This window comes from Ahaetulla prasina, chromosome 1 (assembly GCF_028640845.1).
Source record: "Ahaetulla prasina isolate Xishuangbanna chromosome 1, ASM2864084v1, whole genome shotgun sequence".
Classification (NCBI taxonomy): Eukaryota; Metazoa; Chordata; class Lepidosauria; order Squamata; family Colubridae; genus Ahaetulla; species Ahaetulla prasina.
The window spans coordinates 13,438,185-13,461,001 of NC_080539.1; the positions used below are offsets into that span (position 1 = coordinate 13,438,185).

At 43.0% G+C, this 22,817-nt stretch overlaps 1 protein-coding gene across 6 annotated transcripts in view; it reads right to left on the reverse strand.

Annotated features, from left to right (window-relative positions):
- NF1 (neurofibromin 1) overlaps positions 1–22,817 on the reverse strand; it is a 265,222-nt gene that overhangs the window by 180,233 nt on the left and 62,172 nt on the right. For 5 of the 6 annotated variants that reach the window (XM_058164229.1, XM_058164226.1, XM_058164230.1 and 2 more), the window contains exons 19-29: positions 21,791–21,864; positions 21,595–21,678; positions 19,977–20,417; positions 18,060–18,199; positions 15,072–15,194; positions 13,778–13,861; positions 12,883–12,999; positions 11,277–11,458; positions 10,973–11,184; positions 1,045–1,206; positions 35–138 (exon numbers count right to left, since the gene is read on the reverse strand). In XM_058164229.1, coding sequence (XP_058020212.1) covers positions 35–138; positions 1,045–1,206; positions 10,973–11,184; positions 11,277–11,458; positions 12,883–12,999; positions 13,778–13,861; positions 15,072–15,194; positions 18,060–18,199; positions 19,977–20,417; positions 21,595–21,678; positions 21,791–21,864 — 1,723 coding nt within the window. Of the gene's footprint in view, positions 1–34; positions 139–1,044; positions 1,207–10,972; positions 11,185–11,276; positions 11,459–12,882; positions 13,000–13,777; positions 13,862–15,071; positions 15,195–18,059; positions 18,200–19,926; positions 20,418–21,594; positions 21,679–21,790; positions 21,865–22,817 lie in introns of those variants that run through there. The other variant, XM_058164232.1, reaches the window with a different exon arrangement.

Genomic DNA, 22,817 nt, shown 5'->3' on the forward strand with positions numbered 1-22,817 from the left:
CCCTCCTCTTCCCATCACTATTGCAAAATCAAACCTTGTAGGGTCCACTTCGAAGCTCACAGGCTGCCATTCTGGGGATGTAATTATGGTTCTTAATAAAGGCTCCAAAAGCTTCTGTAGGTAGGTTGCACCATACACCTGCACGAGAGAATTCACCCCCGTTCAAATTGGTTTCAGCCAAGAAAAAAAAAAGGATATGCCCGTAGCTTCTGTCTTGACCATTTTGTTTCTTTTCATGCTTTTGTAGGTAACATCTGCAACACCTCTTTTTTTTCTTTTCTTTTCTTTTTTTTTTGGGGGGGGGGAGGGAGGGTGTCAGAGACCTCTTTTCCCTATGCAAGTTTTCAATAACGTCCAGTTTTTCCTACTGGCACACAAGGAAAAGAGGTTAATTGGGAGATCCGGCAAGCAGAACCGAGAACAAAAAGGAAGGGGGATACCCCGAATCACGAGGTCCAGGGGCAATCCAAAATCTGAAACTGCTGCAGCAAAAAAATCTTGACAGCTGTCATTTAGACATTTAAAAAGACAGCATGCCACCCAGAGGTGGGATTCATATAATTTACCTACCGGTTCGTCCAGCACCGAAAATGTGAGTGCGGGCGTATGCGCCCAACCTTCTGCACATGTGCTTTGCTCGCACGCACGCCTTCCACGCATGCGCCCAGGCTCAAAAACTTGCCTAAAAGAGGACAGCATAAAGCCAGGGTGGGTGGGTGCGTCCACCTGCGATTTCCGCTACCGGTTCGCCTGAACAGGTCGGAACCAGCTGAATGCCACCTCTGATGCCACCCTAAACCGGATTTTTAAAAAGTCTGCCTGCATTCTTAATAACTGCCAGGCTGGGAATTCTGTGTATTGGTGTTAAAATCAGCATACAGAATCATTTTACCGTGATTTCATTCAGACAACAGTTACAACTTCAAACCTGCATCTTAAAGAGGGAAGGGCAATTTTTTCCAAGACCACCTGGTTTGGTGTGTCTTTAACCTTTTGCCCCAAATCTCTCTGCACGTCAAAACCAGATTTGAAGGTCAAATGTACCTTAAAGCAGAAAGTCATTATTTTGCTAGCCAGGCTGTTTCCCCTGAAGAGCGTCTGCATCGAATCGGCCAGCTCCACTTCTTTAGAAAACATGTTCCAGAGCAGCTGGTAAAGCAAGTGCCTCGAGTCAAAAAGGGTGACGAGGACACGAGCTAGTTCATCCTTTGGGGGGGTGGGGGGGTGGAGAAGAAAAACAGAAAGAGTTTTGAATTAGGTTTTGTTCTTGATTCATTGAATAAACCACAGTTGGTTGGGTTCGTGCAGCATTCAAAACTACAAGCCAATACAGTTAACCAGGCTGGAGTTACAATTACAATATATACGGTAGGTAGTCCTTGTTTAATGATCATTCACTTAGCAACCACCTGAAGCTCCAATAGCCCTCCCCAGAGCTACTTATTACCTGTTTTTGAAGTTCCGATGGCCAGGAAAACACACTCTGCAGTCAGAGGACCCTATTTTGGGACCTTGGCAACCAGCTTGCCTTTCTGGCCATTTGTAGTATTCTGCAGTCATCCAAAGGTGCTTTTTCAAGAGGGAACTGGAGTTCCTTGATTTTTCTTTGAAGACATTTCACTTCTCATCCAAGAAGCTTCTTCAGCTCTTGGAGAAGGACCTTTGGCAAAACTATGACCTGGATAACTGAGAATCTCCATAGACATTCTGCAGTCACGTGACCACGATTTTCAGCCACCCCACCCCTTTTTTTTTTTTTTTTTTTTTTTTTTTGCAGCATGTACTTCTGGTTTCCGGCAGAAAACAGCCATTGGGAAAATGGGTTCACCTAATGACTGAGGCATTTGCTTAACAACTGTAGAGTTCACTTACTACCAGCCGCAAAAAAATAATAATCAAATCGGAAGCAGTTATGCAGTGAACCAATTAACAAATGTCACAAGTGACAAGTTAAAACTATAATTCTCGGGATTGAGACTAAACTGATTTTATAAGTTTTTACATAAAAGAATAATATCTTGGGATTATAAAATTTATATATTAATGGGTGATTGGAATGGAGTGATGGATACCCAGAAAGATAAAAGAAGTCTTAGAAATATTTCCAATCGTGTAAAACTGCCAAAGGCATTCTTTGATTTGATGGAAGATTTAGAATTGAGAGATGTATGGCGAGAACGCAATGAAAAAGAGAGAGATTTTACATTTTTTTCTGACAGACATCAATCTTTTTCTAGGATCGATTTCATTTTAATTACTAATGATTTGTTTTTCAGAGTGAAGAAGACAAAAATTTGTTCTAGAACTTTGTCTGATCATAGCCCGGTATGGATTGAGTTAGATCGGGAAAAAGAGGCCAGGAGGTCGTGGAGGATGAATGAGAACTTGTTTAAATATGAACAAAATGTAAATGAATGTAAAACTCTAATGAAGGAATTTTTTTCTTTGAACATGGATAAAGGGACACCTATAGAGATAGTTTGGGACACCAGCAAAGCTTATATGAGGGGAATTTTATTAGAGATGAATAATAAATATAGAAATAGACTGCACAAAAGGCGAAAAGAACTAGAAGAGGAAATTAAAAGGAAGGAGCAGTTATTGGTATGTAATCCAGGAGATAGTAAAATAAAAGAGTCAATAAATATATTAAGAGGTCAATTTAATATGTTAATGGCAGATCAGGTGGCAACTAATTTACAATATGCAAAACATAATTTGTTTAATAATTCTAATAAACCTGGAAGGTGGTTAGCATATTTATTAAGAAAGAAACAGAAACGACGTATAATTGATAAAATAGAATATAGAGGTAAGGAAGTATATCAGCAAAATTTGATTAAAAAAGCTTTTTTAGAATATTATACTAAGTTATATTCTAGAGATGTGATTAATGATAAAGATATAGATAGATATTTACAGGACCACGGTATCTTAGAAATTACAGTAGATCAAAGGGAAGAGTTGAATCAATTAATTTCTTCAGAGGAAATAGTGTTTGCAATTAAGCAGCTTAAAGCGAATAAAGCACCAGGTACAGATGGCTTGACAACTACTTATTATAAAAATTTACAAAATGAGATGATTGTACCACTTAAGGAGTTATTTAACAGAATACAAAGGGGAGGAGAAGTTCCTCCTTCATGGAGGACAGCCTTTATCTCATTAATACCTAAAGAAGATCGAGATGGTGTTAAACCAGAGAATTATAGGCCAATATCGCTTTTAAATACTGATTATAAGATATTTGCTAAGATACTAGCGAATAGATTGATGCCACTGATGAATCAATTAATTCATAATGACCAATCAGGATTTATTAAGGGGAGACAGATGAGATATAATATGAGACAAATTGTAAATTTACTTGAATATTTGGAAAGAAACAGCCAGGTTTCGGTAGCATTCCTCTTTTTGGATGACGAAAAAGCTTTTGATAGATTGGATTGGCAGTTTTTGTTTAAAGTAATAGAAAAAATGCAATTTGGGGATTATTTTATTCAAGCAATTAAGGCTATATATCAAAAGCAAACAGCTCAAATAATAGTAAATGGTGGATTAACAGAATCTTTCAAGATTGAGAAAGGGACTAGACAAGGATGTCCCTTGTCACCATTATTATTCATTCTAACTTTGGAAATATTATTGAGTAAGATATGTGGTTTAGATCGAATAAAAGGAATTAGAATTAAAAATCAAGATTATAAATTAAGAGCGTTTGCAGATGATTTGGTTGTTTCTTTATCTCAACCAATACATTCAGCTGTATATTTGATGGAGACAATTGATCAGTATAGTAAGGTATCTGGGTTTAAAGTGAATCAACAGAAGACAAAAATAATAATTAAAAATATGAATACACATCAGAGGGAAGAATTAGAAAGAATAACTGGATATGAAATAGTTAAAAAGGTTAAATACTTAGGAATATACATTACAGCATCGAATGTAAAATTATATAAAAATAATTATGAGGTATTGTGGGGAAAAGTAATTAAAGAAATGGAGAAATGGAAGAAGTTACAATTATCATTGTTGGGAAGAGTGGCAGCTATAAAAATGAATGTTTTGCCTAGATTTTTATTTTTGTTTCAAATGATTCCAATATTGAAGAAAGATGCAAATTTACAAGAATGGCAAAAAGGGATTAATAATTTTGTGTGGAAGGGTAAAAAACCGAGGATAAAGTTAAAAATAATGCAAGACGTTAGGGAAAGAGGGGGTTTAAAAATGCCTAACTTGAAATTGTACTATGATGCAGTTGTTTTAACTTTAATTTCTGATTGGATTAATTTAACAGAGGAAAGGATTTTGAATATAGAAGGTTATGGTTTGTTATATGGATGGCATGCATATGTAATATATGACAAGAAAATTGATAAGACATTTAAGAATAATATGGTCAGAAGTGCGTTGTTGAGGATTTGGAAAAAATATCAATATAAGTTAGATGGAAAGATACCAATATGGACCATCCCCAGACATATGATAGAGAATATAAATATATTACAAAAAATGGAAGTTATCACTTACAAAGAGCTTTTGACTATGGAAAAAGGGGAATTACAGTTAAAATCTAGGGAGAAATTGAGGGATGAAGGAAGAAATTATACATGGTTCCAGTATGGACAATTGCAATCTAGATGGAAAATAGATCAGAAAATTGGTATAAGGCAAAGTGATGATAATTTGGTAAAACAAATAAAAGATCAACAGGATATAACGAGGATATACAGGATCAACAGGATATAAAGAGATTATATAATGTATTGGTTGAAATTGATTCAGAAATGGAGTTGGTTAAAGATTGTATGGTAAAATGGGCACAAAATTTTCAACAACCTATAATGTTAGAAACATGGTAAAAAATTTGGGTGAGGAATGTTAAATTCACGCAAGCACAAAATTTAAGAGAAAATTTTTATAAAATGTTTTATAGATGGCATTTAGATCCTAAAAAACTGTCATCTATGTATCCAAATGTGAAAGCAAAATGTTGGAGATGTGATTGTGAGGATGCTACCTATTATCATATCTCAGGGGCTGCCACAAAGAAGAGGGAGTCGGGCTGTTCTCCAAAACACCTGAGGGTAGAACAAGAAGCAATGGGTGGAAACTGATCAAAGAAAGAAGCAACTTAGAACTAAGGAGAAATTTCCTGACAGTTAGAACAATTAATAAGTGGAACGACTTGCCTTCAGAAGTTGTGAATGCTCCAACACTGGAAATTTTTAAGAAAATGTTGGATAACCATCTGACTGAGATGGTGTAGGGTTTCCTGCCTGGGCAGGGGGTTGGACTAGAAGGCCTCCAAGGTCCCTTCCAACTCTGATGTTATGTTATGTTATGTTATGTTATGTTATGTTATGTTATGTTATGTTATGTTATGTTATGTTATGTTATGTTATGTTATGTTATGTTATGTTATGTTATGTTATGTTATGTTATGTTATGTTATGTTATGTTATGTTATGTTATGTTATGTTATATATGGTGGACTTGCAAAAAAGTTAAAGCCTTTTGGATTAAAATATGGTGGATTATGCAGAACATTTTGAAAAAGAAGATCAAGTTTGTTCCACAGTTCTTTTTATTAGGAATAATTTCAGATTGCACTGTTATAGAGACAAAACTGATTCTGAATTTAATAACTGCTGCAAGACTATTGATTGCACAATATTGGAAGAAAGAAGACTTACCTACAATTGGAGAATGGATTAGTAAAGTATCAAATTTAGCAGAAATGGCAAAAATTTCTGCCTACTTGAAAGACTGTACACAAGAAAAATATATTTTGGAATGGAGGAAGTGGATTGATTATATTCAAAATAAGTATCAGATTAAAAAATATCAATTAGTTTTTGAGTGAAGTTAGGAATTGCTATGTATTAGTTTAAGAAAGAAGGGAATTGATAGGGTGATGGTGTGAAATGGAATATGTTTATGTTATATTTTAGATTATGTTTGTTAGTTACAATACCCTGTATTCTGTTCTGGGAAGTCTCGGGGAATGAGGGGGAAGGAAGACTATAAATTGATTGGTTGCCATTGTACAGGAATAATGGTAGAATTAAACAAGTTGGAATGGTGTAATGTCGGGACTGCTCGGCAAACACTCCCGAAGGGAAAGGGTAAGGAAAGAGGAGTAAAGAAGGAAGAAAGTAGGTAGGCAGGTGGGTAGGGAGGAAAGAAGGAGGAGAAGAAAGGATAGGAGGAGGAGAAGAAGGAGAAGATAGAGGGTTAGAAAGGATGGTAGTGAGAAGTGGGAAAGAGGAGGGGAAGTAGGAAAGCAAGGAGAAGGTGGTGGGGAAAGTTTAAGAAGGATGAGAAGGGAAGAAAGGATTAAAGGGGGGAGTGGCAGTCGAGCAGCCCTGATTGAGTATAATTTGAGTATAGGACTGATTGTTGGATAAGTGATTGTATTGTACACTGGTCAAATTGTGGGAATTATTATGGAAAATAAAAAATTTTGCCCGGAGACTAAACTGATTCTGAATTTAATAACAGCAGCAAGACTGTTGATTGGACAATACTGGAAGAAAGAAGAGATACCTACAATAGAAGAATGGATACTGAAAGTCATTAATTTGGCTGAGATGGCTAAAATCTCAGCTTTTTTAAAAGACAATACGCAGGAAAGATATTTAATTGAATGGAAAAAATGGATTGATTATCTACAAAATAGATATCAGATTAAGAAATATCAGATTGCCTTCGAATAATTATAAAGTTATTTTATGTAATGGGGAGGGGGTTGGGAGATGAAAAGCTTTGGATGTGGTTAATTGGATTGGAAGGGAAAATTTTATTCTATGTTTGGTTTATGTATAACAATACCTTGTGATTGACCCGGGAAGCCGGGGAGGGAAGGAGGGGAAGGGGGTTTTTTTAGGAGGGGGGGGAAAGGGGAAAAAATGTTTTTGTTTTTGTTTTTTTTAAAACTCTTTCAATAAAAAAAAAAAACTATAATTCTCGGGTCAATTACAGTTGTAAGTCAAGAACTACTCTTAATGAAAACAGCATATACTCATTTCAGAATGAGCTCAAATACATCCATTCAGGTCAAGTTCTTTTTAATCTGCCTCTTAAGATAAGACCTTGCAGATATTCCTTTTATTAAGTTATTAAGAAACAAAAAGCCTCTGTCATTGGAGTGTAGTCCTCCTAAAGCAGGGTTGTCAAACTCAAGGTTCGTGGGCTGGATCTGGCCCAACGGGTGCTTAGATCTGGCCCACAGGGCCAGCCTGAAACAGAAAAGGACCGGCCCACAGTGCCTCTGCTGGTGAAAATTGAGCTTGGGGGAGGGCTCCATTTTCACTGTCAGAGGGCTATCAAAACAAACTAAAAAACAAAACAAAACGAGAAATGTTTCCCCTTTTTACATTTGAGCATGCAAGAAGGGACAGGAAAAGAGAAAGGGAAAGAGGAAAGACAAACAAAAAGATGGGGAGATGGGAAGAGAACAAGGAAGGAAAAATAAGGGAAGAAGAAAGGAAAAGGAGGGAGGGAGGGAGGGAGGGAGGGAAGGAAGGAAGGAAGGAAGGAAGGAAGGAAGGAAGGAAGGAAGGAAGGAAGGAAGGAAGGAAGGAAGGAAGGAAGGAAGGATGGATTATTTATTGATCAAATTTATTTATTGATCAAATTTATATACCGCCCTATCTCCCGAAGGACTCAGGGCGGTGTACAGGCATTTAAAAACACATAAATACAATATAAAGAATATAAAAACAGTTAAAAAACTTATTCTAAAAGCCTGTTAATTTAAAATTAAAAATATAGAATAAAAGCCAATTTAAAAGCCAGTAATTTAAAATTTAGCTCAGCCCTGCACAATTAAATAAATATGTTTTAAGCCCGCGGCGGAAGGTCCGGAGGTCCGAAAGCTGACGAAGACCGGGGGGTAGTTCATTCCAGAGGGTGGGGGCCCCCACAGAGAAGGCCCTTCCCCTGGGCGTCGCCAGACGACATTGCCGCGCTGACGGCACCCTGAGGAGACCCTCTCTGTGAGAGCGCACGGGTCGGTGAGAGATATTCGATAGCAGTAGGCGGTCCCGTAAGTAACCCGGCCCGATGCCATGGAGCGCTTTAAAGGTGGTCACCAACACCTTGAAGCGCACCCGGAAAGCCACAGGTAGCCAGTGCAGCCTGCGCAGGATGGGTGTTATACGGGAGCCACGGGGGGCTCCATCTATCACCCGCGCAGCCGCATTCTGGACTAACTGCAGCCTCCGGATGCCCTTCAAGGGGAGCCCCATGTAGAGAGCATTGCAGTAATCCAGGCGAGACGTCACGAGTGCGTGAGTGACCGTGCATAGGGCATCCCGGTCCAGAAAGGGGCGCAACTGGCGTACCAGGCGAACCTGGTAGAACGCTCTCCTGGAGACGGCCGTCAAATGATCTTCTAGAGACAGCCGTTCATCCAGGAGGACGCCTAAGTTGCGGACCCTTTCCATCGGGGCCAATGACTCGCCACCGATGGTCAGCCGCGGATTTAGCTGACTGTACCGGGATGCCGGCATCCACAGCCACTCTGTCTTGGAGGGATTGAGCTTGAGCCTATTCCTCCCCATCCAGACCCGTACGGCCTCCAGGCACCGGGACAGCACTTCGAAAGCTTCGTTGGGGTGGTCCGGTGTAGAAAAGTACAGCTGGGTGTCATCCGCATACAGCTGGTACTTCACACCGAAACCACTGATGATCTCACCCAGCGGCTTCATGTAGATGTTAAACAGAAGGCGAGAATCGACCCCCGCGGCACCCCACAAGTGAGGCGCCTCGGGCCGACCTCTGCCCCCGTCAACATCGACTGCGACCGGTCGGAGAGATAGGAGGAGAACCACCGATAAACGGTGCCTCCCACTCCCAATCCCTCCAACCGCGCAGCAGGATACCATGGTCGATGGTATCGAAGCCGCTGAGAGGTCTAATAGGACCAGGGCAGAGGAGCAACCCCTATCCCTGGCCTCCAGAGATCATCCACCAACGCGACCAAAGCCGCCTCCGTGCTGTAACCGGGCCGAAAACCGACTGGAACGGGTCTAGATAGACAGTTTCATCCAGGTGCAAGGGAAATTGATATGCCACCATATTCTCTACAACCTTCGCCGCGGCGGGTTGGAGACCGGACGATAATTACCTAAAACAGCCGGGTCCAGGGACGGCTTTAAGGAGGGCCTCACCACCGCCTCTTTCAAGGCAGGCGGAAGACACCTCCACCAAAGAAGCGGTCGAATCGCCTGAGCCAGCCTCGTGTCACCTCTCGAGTGGCCAGCACCAGCCAAGAGGGCACGGGTCCAGTAAACACGTGGTGGCATTCAACCTACCCAACAACCTGTCCATGTCCTCGGAGCCACAGGGTCAAACTCATCCCAAACAATGTCACCAAGACCGCCTCGAGCATCTCACCGCATCACCGCAATCTTGGTCCAAACCATCCCGGCTGAACGATTTTATCGATAGATAACCGTTAAACTCCTCAGCACGCCCCTGCAACGGGTCGTCCCGCTCCCCTGGTGTAGGAGGAAGCGAGTCACCCGAAACAGGGCGGCTGGGCGGTTATCTGCCGATGCAATGAGGGAGGAGGCGAGCTACGCCTCGCTTCCTCAATGCCACTAGGTAAGTCCTAGTATGGGACTTCACTAGTGTCCGATCAGCTTCGAACGGCTAGACCTCCAGGAACTCTCTAGGCGTCTTCTCCGGCGCTTCATCCTCTCAGCTCCTCGGAGAACCAAGGAGCCGGTTGGGACCCGCGCCGGGTCAGAGGTCGCAAAGGCACGACACGGTCTAAGGCCCCGCCGCCCGTTCCCAGGCCGCAACAAGTTCCTCAGCCGAGCCGTGAGCCAGACCTCAGGAAATGGCCCAAGCTCCGTCCGAACCCATCCGGGTCCATCAGGCGCCTGGGGCGGAACCAACGATCGGCTCCGCCTCCCGCGGTGGTGAATGGCGGTCAGAAAGTCCAGGCGAAGAAGAGAGTGATCTGACCATGACAAAGGTTCAATGACTATTTCCTTTAAGTCCAGATCTCTCAACCACTGACCAGAGAGAAAAATCAAATCCAGAGTGCCACCCCCAATGTGAGTAGGGCCATCAACTACTTGAGTCAGGTCCAAGGCCGTCATGGAAGCCGTGAACTCCCGAGCTGCCGTCGATGACGAGCCGGAAGATGGCAAGTTAAAGTCCCCCATGACTAGAAGTCTGGGGGTCTCAACTGCCACCCCAGCCAGCATCTCCAGAAGCTCGGGCAGGGCGGCTGTCACGCAGCAAGGAGCCAGGTACGTGATCAGCAAACCCATCTGACACCTACGACCCCATCTCACAAAGAGGGATTCGCACCCGGCAATCTGAGGTACAGTGGTCTCCCTCGGCTCTAGACTCTCTCTAATCACAACCGCCACCCCCCCACCCCTACCCTGGGCCCTCGGCTGATGGAACGCACGGAAACCCGGTGGGCACATCTCCACAAGGGCACGCCTTCAGTGCCCAACCAGGTCTCCGTAATGCCCATAAGGTCCGCGGAACCCCCCTGTATAAGGTCACAGACAAGGGGGGCTTTGTTCACCACGGACCGGGCATTGCACAACATCAACCGAAGGCCCAAGCTCTGAGGATCCTGACCATCCGGGGAACGGGAGAAGTCCAAGGGGTCGGATTATAATGACAGTGAGGGAGGGTCTCAGGGAAGTCCTACCTTAGCACTTGGCCACCACAGGGGCCCCCCCGCTACAAGTCCTATGTCACGCCTACCATGGCCGCGTATCCCCTGCCACACCTCCGCCCGGCCCTCTTGAAGTCAAACACAACCCTGATGCGGCCCTTAATGACATCGCGTTTGAAACCCCTGTCCTAAAGGAATCCAGTAGACTGTGATCTCCCTTTTGTCGGTCCCCGCTGTGTATGACCCAATTGTAATTCACATTCAACATTCACCCATTTAAAGCCATAAAGGAGCAACCGAGAGTGAGATCCATCTTACCCACTGGGAACAAGGCACCACGTTCGCCAAGGCCATAGCAATGGGCAATTCTCCCTGGTCACCCATCATGGTGACCAACTCCACCAATCTCTCAAACCGATCCGCCAGCACAGTTTCCGCCAAGGTGTCGAACTCAGTGCCCTGTTGCAGAATTTTGGTGAGGACCTCCATGAACGTAGCTCTCGTCTGGAGATCTTTGTGATAGCCTAACCCTACCAACCAACAACAAAAGATAAAGAGTTTGGGTACAGTTTTTGCGTTTCCGAAGTCCACAAAGTAAAGGAGAAGGCTCATCCATTTTTACCTATAGAGTGCATGAGGCCGCTATCCACGTTTGCGTTGAGCAAGTTGGACATAGCCAGGACGGTGCAGTGCCGCAAGGAAGCCAACCTTCGAGACATCCCACGTTTCCGCCCGCCTGTTTGCGCACTCTCATCTTCCACTTCACTGCAGTCATTAAGGAGGTTCATAAACAGGGTGAAGTACCTAAATGTATATTAAAAAAAGGTTTGCATCCTTTTTTTAGGATGGAAGATCTTCTTATAATCAATGAAAGTGGTAACCTCAAAACATTTTATCTGCAAAATAGATGCCTTTCTACCTGACATATAGTAGTGGCCAAAATTGTGGAAACCTTTTGGAAAAATACACTTTTCCCAAAAGGTTCCCACAATTTTGACCACTACTGTATTCAGTGTTCAGATATGCATCCCCAAGTTCATTTGCAAGATATGTACTCTTCCGGTGGATATAAAAAAGTTTAGGGTTTTTTTTTGTTCTTTTTCTTATTCTTCAGTTCTTCTTGGATGAGAAGTGAAATGTTGTTTTTTTTAAAAAAAACAACAAGAAAGTCCAGGTGCCTTTTGGAAAAAGGACCTTTGGGATAACCGTGACTTGACTGAGAACCCCCACAGTCATTTCAGTTTGTTTTTCAACTGAACTGCGGAGCTCGTACCTTATATTAGAGGTGGAAAAAATTCTGTAGTGATTGATCTTGGTCTAATCTTTTTACATCTCAAAAACCTGGCATTTTAACAGGGGTGTGTAGATCATAATATAGCCACTGTATACGTTCATACCCAGGCAATGCTTATTGACCGTTGCCAGGGGGGCTTTTTATCAGGTTCACCTGATACGCCAGTTGCGTCCCTTTCTGGACCGGGATTCCTTATGCATGGTCACTCACGCTCTCGTCACTTCCCGCCTGGACTACTGTAACTCTCTCTACATGGGGCTCCCCTTGAAGAGCACCCGGAGGCTCCAACTGGTTCAGAATGTGGCCGCACGGATAACAGTGGGAACAATCCGAGGCTCCCATGTAACACCTGTCCTGCGCGAGCTACACTGGCTTCCGGTGGTCTTCCGGGTGCAATTCAAGGTGTTGGTTATCACCTTTAAAGCGCTCCATGGCATAGGACCGGGTTATCTACAAGACTGCCTGCTGCTACCAATAGCCTCCCATCGACCGTGCGCTCCCATGCCGTCGGTCAAACAATGTAGACTGGCGACCCCCAGGGGGAGAGCTTTCTCTGTGGGGGCTCCTGCCCTCTGGAATGAGCTGCCTCCGAGGATACGTCAACTTTCTGATCTCCGGACCTTTCGCCGTGAGCTAAAGACTTTTCTGTTCCATCGTGCAGGGCTGGCTTAATGAAGTTTATTATTGGGGTTTTATTATAGTCTTAATTTCCTTCAGTCTTTAATTTTAAGTAGTTTTTAAATGTCTTTTAACTTTTCTGAGTTGTGTTCTTACCCTGTCTGTAAACCGCCCTGAGTCCTTCGGGAGAAGGGCGGTATATAAATCAATCAATCAATCAATCAATCAAATAAATAAATAAATATATATTGACCAAGGAGAACAGAAGTTTAGCTATTTCAATCTATGAAGTGCCAAAAAAAAAATAGGCCTTTACTTGAGAAATAACTGGGATTTAGCTTCCATCAATTCAACTCCATCTCCTTCTTCTGGTTGAAGTGGAAGCCCGGCCAGAAGAGAGACGACAGCTTCCATGCTTGCCTGGTCCAAGTCTCTGAACAGTAAAACAATGAATGAAATGAATCAATGAAAAGTGCATTTTTTCACATAATTTTCACATGGGCAACAATGGGGTCCAAAGCAACCAAGAGTCTTAAGATTGCTTGTCTTAAACTGAGAGCTAGGGGCCTGGTTAAAGTCACACGCAGACCTTCCATAGCCGAGGCTGATCTTGTACTTGTGTTTCTGCTTTTTTAAACCAACACTTTCATCACTACCTAACTTTTGGAATGAGAGGAAGGAACTGACCTAAAGTTACCATGGGTTCCATGTCTAAGAGAGGACTAGAACCTGGATCTTCCCAGGTCCAATACCTGAACCTTACATCATACTGGCTCTTGAGAAAGAAGGATGGCCTGAAGCACCACCACACACCTCACCAGGAAGATCTTGTAGATGAGGACGACTAGAACCAGGACTTCCCCATTTCTACTCCTACACTTTTAGCAGTACATCAGACTGTCTCTTAGTCTGAGAATGACTGCCCCAAAGTGACTCATGGAACTTCTGTGGCTGAAGGGGGACTAGAATCACAGTCTTTCACTTTTAGTCCAAATATATCAGACTGGCTGTTGTCAACATAAACACAGTGAACTCAATGTGCACTTTCTATAATTTCTTTTCTATTCCGTCCACAAGCGTTGATTCATTCATTCATTCATTTGGAGCATTCTACCTCAAGACTGAATTCCATCTGTTATTAATCAACCCCCCTATAAATTATTTTTAACAACCTGCTGCATAGATAGTGTAGGTGACTCGGCTAATTTTACCTTGTCAGACATTTCACATCCTCATCTGTAGCCTGGTTGGATGTTCCCATAACCCAGTCGGTCAAATATTCCACCATCTTGTTCCTGGAGTTCAGAATTACAGAGCAAAATGTATGGAAACAACATCTGACAAAATCCAAATTAAAGGGACTACGTGGAACATTTTCCAAATGCTACTTACATTGATCCCTCCCTCGCCACAGAATTAATATAATTACATCATTTTCTCTTATAGCAACAATGCTGATTTTCTGCCACTAGTTAAATAGGTTATTAGTAGCTATCACATCATAAAATGGTCAGGGCAGCATTAGCTAACCAACTTTGGCTAACATGAAAAAGCTGGGGTGGTTTGTGACATGCTAAAACAGTGATGGCAAACCTTTTTGCCGTCACGTGCCAAAAGCGAGGGGAGCACAGGGGGGTTCATGCGCGTGTGTGCCCACACCCATAATGTCACCCGCTCCCCCGCGCATGTGTGCATGACTCCCCCGCACTCTCCCCACTTTTGGCACATGATGGCCCAGTAGGCTCGTTTTTCACCCTCCCCAGGCTCCAGAGACTTTCTTGGAGCCTGGGGAGGGCAAAAACATCCTTTCCCACCCCCCTGGAGGCCCTCCAGAGGCTGGAACGGCCCATTTCCTGACTTCCAGTGGGCCCAGAAGGCCCGAAAATCAGCTGGTGCATGCTGGAGCTGAACTAGGGCAATGCCTGTGTGCCCACCGATATGGTTCCGTGTGACACCTGTGGCACATGTGCCATAGGTTCACCATCACAGCGCTAGAACATAGATGGCAACCGCTAGAATATCTTGCAGATCTTTTAGGTGAGTATGGAAAACTAAAAAGTCTGTGAAAATATTAGAAGTTGAGTTTAATCTGAGGGAGACTTTATTTTTATTTATTAAAATATGTTTTTAAACTGTTACTTCTGGGACTTGCGCTCCTCTTTCTCTTAAATTCCAAGAATGCTGTTGTTTTCACTTTCTTCTCTCTCCTAAATTTATTTACTATTTGCCCACTTGTTAGCATGCCCTCAGCCATCAATCAAACCTTGCAGGGTCCATTTCAACGCTAACAGGCTGCCATTCTGGAAATGTAACAGTAGCACAATTGGAAGGGATCTTGGAAGTCATCCAACCCCCTGCTCACACAGGAAACCTATACTAGGGATTCGAACCGTCGACCTTACTGACCGACAAGCTCAGCGTCTTAGCCACTGAACCACCTATGGAGCCGAAGAACTGCAATTATAGTTCTTAATAAAGGCTCCAAAAGCTTCTATCAAATCTCACCTGAATTTCATTTCTTGGCAGAAGGACAGATCATCTCGCCTCTCCATCATTACCTTCACAAGCTGGCAGAGTTTGGTTTTGATCTGAATTGCATGCACCAGATTCCCGAGGACACGCACGTACCTGTGAGATGATATGAGATAAGGCCTCTCGATTAATGAAACTTCCAGAAACTGCCAACATCCTCTGAGCATCTTCTCCAAAGCCATCACAGGCCAAGAATGAGAAGATTAGATTTTTCCTAATAAATCAGCATTCCCATGCTGGTGTTGTGTCTGCACCCCCTGAGCCAGGCCTCCTGCCAGAAAGTGACTTGGAAAGTGAGGGGGAAGGGCCATCAGGACTTACCTCGGGAGCACCAGCTTCCCTGGCTCAGCTCCAGGAGCCAGAGGCAGGCCAGGTGGAAGAGATAACGAGGCCTCCGTCCCGACTCTTTCCCCCACCCCCAGGCCAAGCCTCCAGACCCAGCTGATGGCAATCAGGCCTGGCTGGACCCTAGGTTTCATAGGCAGGAGAGGCGGGAACAACAGAAGCAGGGGTGGGGCAGGCCTAGGAAGTGCTGAGTCATGGAGCCACACCCCACAGGATATAAAGGCACCAAGAGCTGCTGTGCCTCTTCGTAGCAGACAAATTAACTGCTTAACTAAGAGCTGAAGTACTGTTTGTTCCTGGGTGGCTCAATGGCATCGAGGGAGATAACAGAGACACTTGGTAGACGCTCACTAGTTTGCTGCCAGATAGTGCCGGCTAATTAAACCATCGCTCGGACGGAGGTGAGTGGGGACAGAACAGCTGGTGCCTGGATTGGACTACGCTACTGTGGTGGAATCTGATGCTAGGTTGCAGGAAGAAGGGGGTCTTTCCCAAAAAACCGTAAAAGACAAACCAGCCTTGAGTTCCTGGTATGCAGAAAGAAGTTGCGAAGGGATCCTCCCTAAACCTTTCATAGGCTTTATCTGATAGTTATCTGATGCAGATTGTGCTTTAATCTGGCAAGATCCCCGCCTATGGATGAACAGCAATAAAGAAACTACTCTGAGCAATTCATGGTGTCAAATCTTGGTTCCTTGTGCCTGATAGCTATCTGAAGATTATGAAGGTTGAAATTCAGCCTATCCACAGGACACCCAGTTTCAATGCATGGATAGATTTTATCTGTTGAAGTAAGCCATCATAACCATGAAAATATATGAATGGTACAACACACACACAAAAAACTTTCAACAGCTCCTCTTATCCAAGAAATAACAGTGATATCTTTGGAGGTGGTTCAGTTATGATAGCCTGTGTGTTAACTTTTTTAAAAAAGAAATGGCTGCATATTTGAAAGGATTGCTGCCAAAATTTCCAGATGTTTTTAGGATTTAAATTTTTAGGAGTTGTCTTTCCTCCCACTTGTTCTTTTTTTTACTGCAAAGCCTTTGACAGATTTTTACAAATAAAAATCACATAAGAATAAAGATACCAAAAGGGAAGTAAGATGGTAAAAATAAAACAAATAAAAATCTTATAAAAAAACATTTAAGGACTTTTTTTTTGGTAATGGTGATGATTTTTCAAACGCGTAAATTAAGCACAGAAAAGATCTTTATTTCATTTCTCAATCTGGAGGGGCTCCGCAAAACAGATTCAGGGAAACATACCTGTAGTCCGTCGGTTATAAGTTACCTATCCTTTCTCTTAGATAGGTTGCCAATCCTTTCTCTATGGCAGAGGTCTTCAAACTTGGCAGCTTTAAGACTTGTGGACTTCAACTCCCAGAATTCTGGGAGTTGAAGTCCACAAGTCTTAAAGCTGCCAAGTTTGAAGACCTCTGCTCTATGGTCTCCTGAATCTGAGTCAGAGGTTAAAGGTTAAAGTCAGAGGTTAAATTCAACCAGCTGTGAGTCTTACGATCTGGTAGGAGATCAACCACCCGCTGAAGCAGACCAAGGAGATAATGACCAGGAGAACATGAGATCAGATTCTGGAAGGGATGCTAGCTCCAAGACACGGGCAACTTTGAAGGACCGAATGAAGGATCATTTATTCGGGAAGCAATGAGAAAGTTCTGACTCATGTCCACAGCCGGGCCTTCTTAGGAGCAGCTACCAGCATGTTAGTCTCTGTTAGACCGGTGTTCTAGGGCAGTGGTCCCCAACCTTTTGGGCACCAGGGACTGGATCCGTGGAGACAGGTTTTTCTATTGACCAGTTTCTGTTTCGTCTGCTGCCTACATCACATAGATGGGGCTTTGCTTGTACACGAGGCCTGGTTTCTGACATGCCATGGTTCAGTGCTGGTCCACAGACTAGGGACCTCTGTTCCAGAGAACCAGTTGATGGAACTCATGTGTTATTTGAATCCTACACTGACAGACTACTCTTATTTCTCTACTACTGCCTCATCCCCCTTCTGAGACTCATGTGATGTAAGTTACTTACCTTCCGGCTCTGCCAATGTCTCTTTTGGCTATGACTTTGGGTGCACTTCAAGCTCTGAATGCCTGAACTCTCAGCTTCAATCTCCACTGACACTACCAGCATTGCGCCAGGGTACCAGACAAGATCTGCGGTACCAGGAGCCACAGTGGTGCAGCGGTTAGAATGCAGTATTGCAGGCTAACTCTGTCCACAGCCAGGAGTTCGATCCTGACCAGCTCAGGGTTGACTCAGCCTTCCATTCTTCCAAGGTCAGTAAAATGAGGACTCAGAATGTCGGGGGCAATATGATGATTTTGTAAACCACTCAGAGTGTGCTATAAAACACTATATACAGCGGCATATAAGTCTGCTATTGCTATCTTGCCTTCCTGATATTTTACCTGGAACTTGGGTACAACTGCTCAGCCAAGCCCTCTACTTGCTGTTTCATTATTTAAATTACAGTCCCATCATTCAACCAAATTCAAGCTTGCTTCTGCGTGATTGTTGGGTCTATAACCGGACACCCTCGCTCTGCTACAAACACACAGGCCACAGGGAGAACCAGAGGAGTGAACTGACTTGCCTAACTAGATTCAGCATCATGGTCTCAATCCTGGCTTGCCCAAGGTGTTCCGAGCTGCCTTCAGTGTGGTTATCAAGCAGGTTCTTCATGATCGCAATGGTCTGCTCCACAAACTGCGTATTGGTATCATTTAACAAGACCTGCAGAGGAGCGAAACATGCTGTTGGTTATACATTTCCACCACGTTTCCTTTTCAAATTCTTCTCATTTTCTGCTTTGCGTGTCAGCAATTTTTTCAGAGCCTTTAGAAAATTTCTGGTAGCCCACCTATGCTGTCAAATCCCACACAGATATTTTGCTAGATTTGGGCATCCCATATAATGTCGATGGTTACCGTATGTTAACTATAATATACACTTCTAACCTTTTTTTTTTAAAAAAAAATAGTATTTCAAGGAGCAATGACATCATCTAACAATGATAAAGGGATCACGTTTACACTTCTTTGGATAGAAAAATGACAACGTGACAGACGTCTATGGAAATTCTTGGTCATCCAGGTCATGATTGTCCCAAAGGTGCTTTTTCCAAAGGCAACTGGATTTTGTTTTTCCTTGAAGAAAACTGAAGTTCTTGGATTAGAAGCGAAACATCTTCAAGGAAAAGCAAAGTCCAGCTGCCTTTTGAAAAAGCACCATTGTGACAAAAAAAATGGATAGCATCTTAGTGAAGGCAAAAATAACTTTATCTAGATATTGAGGATGGAAAACCAGCCAGTGATTCTGGCAGAGTTCTGCTGAGGACAAACTACTTTCCAAAATTAATTTCCTACGTAGAAATCTCCAAAATCAGCTAATTAATGAACCAACAAACCAACCAATCAGGGCGCCTGTTAAAAAAAAACTGATTCCAAGAGCAAAAGATGGCTTACCATGGCTAAAAGTAGATCGGACTCTGAGTTGTTTTGTTTCTGAGCACTACCCTTATCCCAATAGTCAATCTGATTTGTCTTCTAAATACAGGAGGAGTATGGTAGACAGGAGGAATCTCAACTTACAACCACAATTGAGCCCAAAATACCATTCCTAAGCAAGGCAGTTGTTAACTGAATGTTGGCCCATTTTCCAATGGCTTGCCATGGCTGCTAAGGGAATTACTGCAATTGTTAAGTGACTCATGCAGTGATTAAGCAAAGGCTGCCCCATTCACTCTGCTTGTCAGAAGCCAGCTAGGAAGGTTACAAATTTATTTATTTATTTATTTATTTATTTATTCATATTTTTATACCACCCTTCTCCGAAGACTCAGGGCGGTGTACAGTCAATAAAACGACAAAAAACCCCAAAAATTTTAAATACACTATCAAATTTAAAAAATTGATTCAATCGCTGTAACATTAAAATATTAGCTAAATTTTATCAAAACTAAAACCTAGGTAAAACCATATAAAAAACCCACTAAAATCCTCATACTAAAATCAATCAGGCCAGCCCCGCTTGGTGAAAAAAGAAAGTCTTGAGCTCGCGCTTAAAGGTCCGGAGATCAGGGAGGAGACGGAGTCCCACCGGCAGCTCATTCGATAAAGCCAGGGACCCCACAGAGAACGCCCTTCCCCTGAGGGCCACCAGCCGACATTGACTAGCCGACAGCACCCTAAGAAGACCCTCCCTGTGGGCGCGCACTGGACGTATCGGACAATGGGAGGTAACTGTCGACAGCAGGCGGTCCCGTAAATGGCAATCACATGACCCCAGGACAGTGCAACTGTCATAAATATATGCCAGTTGCCAAGCATCTGAATTTTGATCACATGACCATGGGGATGTTGCAGTGGTCGTAAGGGTGAAAACCGTTCGTAAGTCACTTTTTTCAGTGCCATTGTAACTTTGAACTAACACTAAACAAATGATTGTAAGTCGAGGATTACCTGTATGGTAGCTGCTTTGCAAGACAGTTTAACTGAAACTGAGCTTTTACCTGTCCTTGTGAGTCGAAGAACTTGCTGATGATATTCTTTAATTTGTTGAAAAGCATTGGATAAAGGGCGGGGCTCAGCTCCAGGCCTATGAGGTCCTTAATGTTAGTCCGTATCTGCAGGCCCACTTTCTCGTGGGTACAGACCATCAGGGACAACAGGCGATCCATGAACTTGCTCACAGGAGTCTCGGTGTTGCCGTCAGTCGACAGCATGGAAATCATGGAGCCTTTCCTCTCACTCACGGGGCCCATGGGGGGACTATAGGATGGAAAGGGTGTGTTGCCACGATACTGCAAGCACACTCCGCCAAGGGCGCACAGAAAGCCGGTCATGTTGATCCACTCTTGCAAAGAGTCTGTGTCTGACAGATCAATGGAACCTCCACCGCTGACATGGGACATCCGCCTCTTGACTATGGTCTTGTGCAGACTTTCAGCAACCTGCAGAAAGTGACATACAGCAAGGTGGGGTGAGGACAGCGACCAGAATTTTATAAGCACAAAAATGGAAAGATATGGAATTAAGGAGAAACTTAATTGAACCACCTGGAATTAAGGAGAAACTTGAGTGAGGACAATTAACCAATGGAACAGCTTCCCTTCGGAAATCGTGGGAGCTCCATCACTGGAGGTTTTTAAGAAGAGACTAGATAGTCACTTATCTGAAATGGTATAGGTTCTCCTGCTTGAGCAGGGTGCTGGAATAGAAGACCTCCAAGGTCCCTTCCAGCTCTATTCTATTCTATGCGAGGTCTCACAATGGAACAATGGATGGAAGAAGTGATGGAAGTGGTGGAAGTGGCAAAGCTAACTCTTTTAATTAAAGATAACTTAGCCAGTTTTATTTTCATTTTGGAAACTGCTTCTGGTTTCATGCCCGAAACAGAAAAAACAAACACAAAAGGACTTTGATCTTAGGTGCAGCACAAAGAAACAACAGCCAAAGACATAATAGCCAACTATCAATACCCCAATCAACCAATAAGAAGCCACACCCAACAAGATACCGCATAAATACGATGCACAGAATAGTCCAGAGTAGACATTCTGGCAGAAAGAACTTCCCTAATGATGGGCTCCAGCACGAGTCCGAAAGTTCAGAAGACTAAAATTCTGGTCCTATTGACTGACCCAGATTGGATCCTGCAACATTATCCTGGCACATATATATAACCTTGATGAAGGTATCTTTTCTTTTATGTACACTCAGAGCATATGCACCAAGACAAATTCCTTGTCTCACAATCGCACAATAAAAAATAGAAAAATCTATTCTATTCTATATGTCTATCCAGGAGTCCCTGGAGAACAAGCAACTGGCTCAAGGAAATGCTTATTCATTGCTCAACATTCTTTTGCTTTGTTGTTGTTTTTTAAATCCAGGCATAAGTCATCTGCAGCTGTCCCGATTATTATCCTGGGACATGTATATTTGCCTTCATTTGAAAAAGAGTATCAGAAGAAGTTGCACTCAAACAGAAGTGGAACTTGCTTTCATTTTTTTCAAATGCAAAATGAAATGGAATCTTCTAGAGTAGCAACATAGAAAACTAAGGCTAATCGGAGTTGTAGACCAACATTTCTAAAGGGAATGTTCCTCTAATGACCATGGTCTTACCTGGCCATCTTCCATCTTAGTCTTTGGATAGTTGAGAATCAATTTTGTAGCCGCCTCCCATTTAAAATGTGTATCTTCCCAAGCCTACAACAAACCAGAAAAGACACTGGTTGATCACACAGCATAACACAAACCTAAGACAACAATTGTTGACTGCCAAAACTGACTTTTTTTCTAAGAAAAGGAAAAAGCCTACCTCAGTGTTACCTGCTGTTGGATGTTCAATACGCCTGAGCAGGGCCATCACTCTCTTCTGAAGGGCTGTTCTTCCTACAAAGTCATCCAGTCAGAAACTGAGAACATTTTCTCATGTTGAACAACCATCCAACCTCCAACCACCCCACCCGTCATACATAACCCCCAACCAACTATCATTCAAAACTAGGTACGCGCGCCCCTTACTTCTTCTACACCAAACACTGCAGATCTTAAATGCAAATTGATGAATGCAAGAAGCATTGTAAATAAATTGCCTGAATTTATCCTCTTGTTAAACATTGGTACATTTGATATTATATTTGTTTGCGAAACATGGCTGAACTCATCCCTCCCTGACTCCATTATTTCAAACAAAGAATATCATGTTTTTCGGTCAGATCGCGAAACCCACAGGAGGTGGAATGGCTATCTTTTACAAAAAGTCACTGAATCTAAAAAATATTCAAGTTACACATAAACTTTCTCTTCCTGAGACTATTGTATGCGACCTGTCCCTTAACATCACACTTCAATTTTTACTATGCTACAGAGCCCCTGACTACGACATCGCTCATGCAAACAAGTTAATCACACTACTAACATGGGCTACCTCTTGCCCATATTCTCTCATCTTTCTGGGTGACCTTAATCTACCTTCTATTAACTGGATAACAAATGAATGTACAACTGAACCCATCCATACTACCCTATACAACGCTGTTACAAACCTTGGTCTAGAACAACTAGTAACTAACAATACAAGACTCAACAACTGCCTTGACCTCATCTTCTGCAACAACACAAACTCAATTTATGGACTACAAATAAAAGAACCCTTTTCCAATGGTGACCACAGCATGATAGACTTTTGTCTCGATATATGCCCTTACATAAATCGTCATAATAATGGTATTCCAAACTACAATTTCAAAAAAGCCAACTATGACCTTATAAACTACGACCTCTCATTTCTTGATTGGCAAAATCTGTTCTCAACCTGCATCACTGCAGAAGACCACTCTAAT